Source organism: Chrysochloris asiatica, unplaced genomic scaffold (assembly GCF_000296735.1).
Source record: "Chrysochloris asiatica unplaced genomic scaffold, ChrAsi1.0 scaffold00045, whole genome shotgun sequence".
In the NCBI taxonomy this organism is placed as follows: Eukaryota; Metazoa; Chordata; class Mammalia; order Afrosoricida; family Chrysochloridae; genus Chrysochloris; species Chrysochloris asiatica.
In genome coordinates this window covers 16,591,756-16,597,202 of record NW_006408563.1, presented here as the reverse complement: position 1 = coordinate 16,597,202, position 5,447 = coordinate 16,591,756, and the positions used below count along the sequence as shown (strand labels likewise).

Below are 5,447 nucleotides of genomic sequence, written 5' to 3'. Positions count from 1 at the left end.
ACTGCTGAACTTGTGTTTAGCAGCCGAACATATAATCCACTATTCTATCAGGCCTCATTATTTCTTGAAATTTTTAAAAATCCATCAAATTGGTCTCCTAATCTGTTGTTGCTCTTGAGTGCCACTGAGTCAGTTCCAACTCATAGAGACCCTCTACAGGGTTTCTGCGGAACAGATGGTGGGTTTGAACCAGTGACCTTGAAGTTAGCAGTCCAGAGCTTGTCTACACCAGGTCTCCAGTCTCCTAATTATAACTTCTTAAACCCAGAGAGCTAAGAATTATTGTGTGCACACGTATTTTCTAGGACATATTAGGCACAATATAACTAGACAAAAAATAAACTCTGTATCTGATTATGTCATAGTATTAACACTTATCCTCCTGGTCTAGAATTTCATCATCTTTCTCCCAAAATGAGTCCTTATAGAAATAAGATTGTTCTAAGCAATAGTAAATGACATACAACATGTACCTTTGCTAACACTATAAACGAATCCAAAGTGTCCCCTTTATTAAAGAGAGAATGCCCGCTGTTGAAGCGTGTGCCTTCAGGACTCACCTGGCGAGTTTTGAGGCGAGGACACGGGGGAGCCGCGTGGGGACTGACAGTAGCTAGGGTGGAGTAAGGCATGTGGAGGCACATATGACATTATCTCTTCTTCAAATAAACTGGGGAAAGACAAGAAACAAGAGGTGTGTGGTTTAGACAAAATGGCCCTTTTTCAACCATCTGTAGTACTTCCAATCTCTCACACAGACTCATTCCCCCCATGGTCCAGTTCATATCTCAAAGAGAGCACCTGTTCATCTTCCAGCAGGTAATCCTTGGGTGTCAAGGACTGACTGTCATCATTTTCATAAAGTCTGTGGTTATGCACCAGTTTTCCTACCCACTTTGGACAATATGACTTCTATTTTACCACTTTAACATGTGCACTTGAGTTTAAGTGTTTGTCTGAAAATAATACCTGAGTTTTTTAGATTTGGATATAAGATTCAAACACAATTATTTGTGTTGTTGTTGTTATTAAGTGCCATCAAGTCAGTTCTGATTCATAGTAACCCTGTATAGGGCTTCCGAGGATCAGCCAGTGAGTTTGAACTGACAACTTTATGATTCAAACTGACCTTGTGGTCCAGTGCTTATCCTACAGCACCACACCAGGACTCCACTATTTATTATGAATCTATAACAAAAATACACAAAGTGTGTTCTAGATTTTCATTCTGAGAAATATACAACAGAGTTCCAGTCTTCAAAGATCTTAGAGTTTAAATGATTAAAAGTAAAATAAAACAAAATACCTCCAAAATAATTACAACTCCTAAGTAATTTGCTCCTTGTTTACAATGGGTTTATACTGTTTTCAAAATGTCATGATTTTTATCTGAAATTCCCTTGGCTTCTTTCTCCTCCACACTGACATTTCTGTTTCTAACACTCTCCTAAGAAATAGCAACCAAGGGATCTGAGATCTTGTAGTCTCAGACTTTTAATTAAGTACTATGATAAAGGGCGACTTATGGCTCAGCTCAAATCCTTAAACACTTGACAAAACAGAATAAAAGCAACACAAATAATTCTTGTTTTTAATTAAAATAATTATAAAAATAATCATATGAATAGTATACCAGGGAGCTTCAAAAAGTTTCCGAAAACTTTTCATTATCTTTTAATTCAATTTTCTATGAATTTTTTGAAAACTCCTTATATAATTTTACCGTACGCATTTTTAAGTTACATATATGAAACTTAAAAAAATAGAAATATGCAGCATTCTAAAGCTTTTTTTTCACTCAACAACATATATTCTATGTTGATACATAATGATCTAATGTACTCCTTTTACCTGCTGCATAGTAGTCTATTCTAGTAACAAGAAACATTCCAAAGATGTGCTAATGTTTAGAATGCTTTTCCTAGATAAGCAGAAAGAGTGTGCCTAGTTCTGATTAGATATGGTTGAGCATATTTTGTCCTGTCTTTGTTTTTTTTTTTTCTCCTTTCATTATGAGGTAGAATTTTCCTTAACATTAATTACTGACAATTGATGTATATACATATATTTTTAAAAAAACAACCCACAAGTTTGGCATCCTTTTTATAGTCCATTGACATTTTTAGGACTAGTAAATGTAATGAAGGACATGCACAAAACATACAGAACTAGGAAGCTATATGGCATAGTTCCTCACTGGGAAGACAAAACTAAAAATGCTTCAAAGAAGTACCTTGACTTCTCTATGTGATGAAGCCGGTAGATATGTTTACAGTAGCCTACAGTTCCAAAACTGTATGCTGAGGAGTTCGGGGACACCCAATCAATCCACACAGGTGCCACGGGAGAGCTGATGTGTGAACACTGTGTGAACTGTTAGCTAGAGGCAGTGACCGGCTTCAGCACAACATCACACTGCTCTCTTTTGGAAGGAGCTCTGGTAGCGTAGTAGTTACAAGTCAGGCTGTTAATCTCACAGTCAGCAGTTTGAAACTGCCAGCTGTTCTGAGGAACAAAGATGAGGCTTTCTGCTCCCATAAAGATCTGCAGCTTTGGAAACCCTATGTAGGGTTGCTATGAGTAGGAATCGACTCCACGACACATAACCACCACCACTTTCCTTTGTATGAGACCCTAGTTTTGTGAAGTTGGGTTTTTGGCATTTGCTGTGATAAAAACCAAATACTGCAGGAAAATCACTATAGGTAGAAGTGTACAATAAGATCATCACTCATTTATACAGATGAGTGAAACTAAGGACTAACAAATGAAAGCCTTTGTAGAGATAAGTTTTTTTTTTTTTATATCAGGTAAGTTATTGAAAAAATATATGAGGTAGAATCATCAATAATAAATGTAAAATTCCTTAGTTTTGTAACAGACATATTGGAAAATAACTCCATGCTAGTGCTGTGGGGTAATGCACTGGGCTGTAAAGTTGGTTTGAACTGCAAGGTCAGTGGTTCAAGCTCACCAGCTGCTCCCTGGAAACCCTATGCAGGGTTGCTATTGGTCAGAACCAACTTGATGCCACTTAACAACAACTTATTGTACCTTTAGAATGCAGCTTACTGATAATTAACTACATATGTACCTGGAGTGATTTTCCTATTATCTTCACCTTAGCGCATAGGAAAAAAAAGCTACCTCATCCTTTAAAATCACATGAGTGTTGGTTTTGTAGACTTTTTCTTTCTGGTTTAGTTTCAGTAACAAAGTTTAAATATGACATTCCTTACAGGTTTTGCTCTGTGCTGCTGTGTGTGGTTTATTCTGTTTATTTTTTTTGACCATCAAGTAGCGACCGTCCCTAGGAGTCTATAATACCAAGTACAAGAAAATGCTACATATCTTGTCTCATGAAGTTTTATTAACACTTTTAAACATGAATGCATGTTACTTGATCTAAGTTTTTTAACATTTGAATTTCTCCATTAACTGTGGAACATCTGCTACATTTCAAGTATTTTATGCTACTAGCTGGTTGAATTTGTTGTAGGCACTGAGTTAAGGAATCCTTCCACATTTCTCTCAACAGTAAAATTAAGGATTCTTAGGGCCCTCTGCAGAGCTGTGAAGATAAGATCATTTGTATGTGTCTGGGGAAGAAATGGTGCTCTGCTTGGGTGAGAGGGTTTGTCAACTATGAGCTTCACTCCAGGGAATGTGTTACTTATCACAAGACCCCAAGCCATTTGGCTAAGGGTGCTGGAGTGAGGATCTTGAACAAAAATGTCCTTTTGTTGTTCAACACAAACTAAAATGGCTACCTATACACTGTGAAAATTGCTTCCTTTTAACAAAAGGTCAGATTCCTTCCTTCAGCTCTGCAAATTTTTGAATAAAATAATATTTAAAAAAATAAAAAATAGACAAAGTTTAAAAATAAAGACACAAGATTCCCATGATGTATGCAACAAGTACAGTCATTATCATGAAATAATTATCATTAAATATTTACTAAGCATGCACATGTAACAGAGTGCATCATTATGCAACATTCTTAAAATAATACACTTTGATCATTTAATCAAAGTAAAGTATAATATTGAATAGCATCAGTTGTGGCTAATAGTTATAGAACTATTATATATAAGGGAATTTCTCATGCTTCTCCAATTATGTCATATTTTCCAAAGAAAGAGAAACACTGATTTTTATATTTTCGAATACTTTTGAATTTAACTGCCTTATCACATAGAAGAAGCGCTGGTGTGGCACTGTATGAGAGCACTGAACTGCTAACTGCAGAGCTGGTGGTTCAAATCCACCAGCTTCTCCTCAAAAATCCTATACAGGGTCACTTTGAGTTGGAACAGACTTGACAGCACTTAACAACAACAACAACAACAACACATAGAAAGCCAAGCAAACTGTGGTGTTCATCACTGTATAAATATTCTAAATTATACTGTAACTTAAAATACTTAGGCCTGGTAGCGTAGTGGTTACGAATCGGGCTGCGAACTGCAAGGTCAGGAGTTCGAAACTACCAGTTGCTCCACGGGAGAAAGATGAGGCTTTCTGCTCCTGTAAAGATTCACAGCCTTGGAAACCCTGTACAGGGTTGCTATGAGTTGGAACCGACTCCATGGCACATAACAACAACAACATACTATCAACAACAATAGGATCAGCACTGGACTGCAAAGTTGGTTTGAACTGCAAGATTGATGGTTCAAATTCACCAGCTGCTCCTTGGAAACCCTATACAGGGTCTCTTTGAGTCGGAAATGACTTGATGGCACTTAACAAAGATGATCTAAAGGAGATTTGTTAAATAATGGAATTCTTTAACAAAGCTGGAATTGTGCTTTGTAATCTATTTTTTTAAATGAATTCTAAAAGCAGAATTTTTAGTTTAAATGAAAAAAAACAAAAACAAAAACCTCAATTTCTAGAAAGATGTGAAAGAAACATAGCTAGTCACGATTTTGCAGCACAGTTTATTATTTTATTACCAATAAACTATAAGGGAAAACATCATATTCTGTATCCTGCTTTCAGAACTAGCTCAAAACTGCCACAGTCTAGGGACCGCCCCCTTAAACTGAGCTATGGAATCTTCCCCAAGGGTTTTATGCAAAGTCAAGCAGAGTATCTTTACGAAAGCAGACTGCCACATCTTTCTCCCACAGAACAGCTAGTGGGTTTGAACTTTTGACCTTTCCGTCAGCAGTTGAGCTCTTTAGCCACAGCACCCCCAGGGTTCCTGCAGAAAGTTATTGGTGTTGCTGTTCGGTGCCGTCAAAGTCAAGTTGGTACCGGCTCATAATGACCCAGTGTATAACAGAAAGAAATATTGCATGATCCTGCCCCGTCTTCAGAATTGTTGTTATGTTTGAGCTCACTATTGCAACTACTATGCTAATCCATCTCCTTGAGTGTCTTCCTCTTGTTCTGATGATGCTCTATTTTACTTCCTCTTGTTCTGATGATGCTCTATT

The 5,447-nt window shown here is 37.0% G+C and overlaps 1 protein-coding gene across 1 annotated transcript in view; it reads right to left on the bottom strand.

The window, feature by feature from the left end:
* HECW2 (HECT, C2 and WW domain containing E3 ubiquitin protein ligase 2) overlaps window positions 1-5,447 on the bottom strand; it is a 356,874-nt gene that overhangs the window by 74,420 nt on the left and 277,007 nt on the right. Inside the window, exon 18 of the mRNA XM_006862016.1 lies at window positions 561-670. Within this exon, the coding sequence (XP_006862078.1) occupies window positions 561-670 (110 nt within the window). The remainder of the gene's footprint in view (window positions 1-560; window positions 671-5,447) is intronic.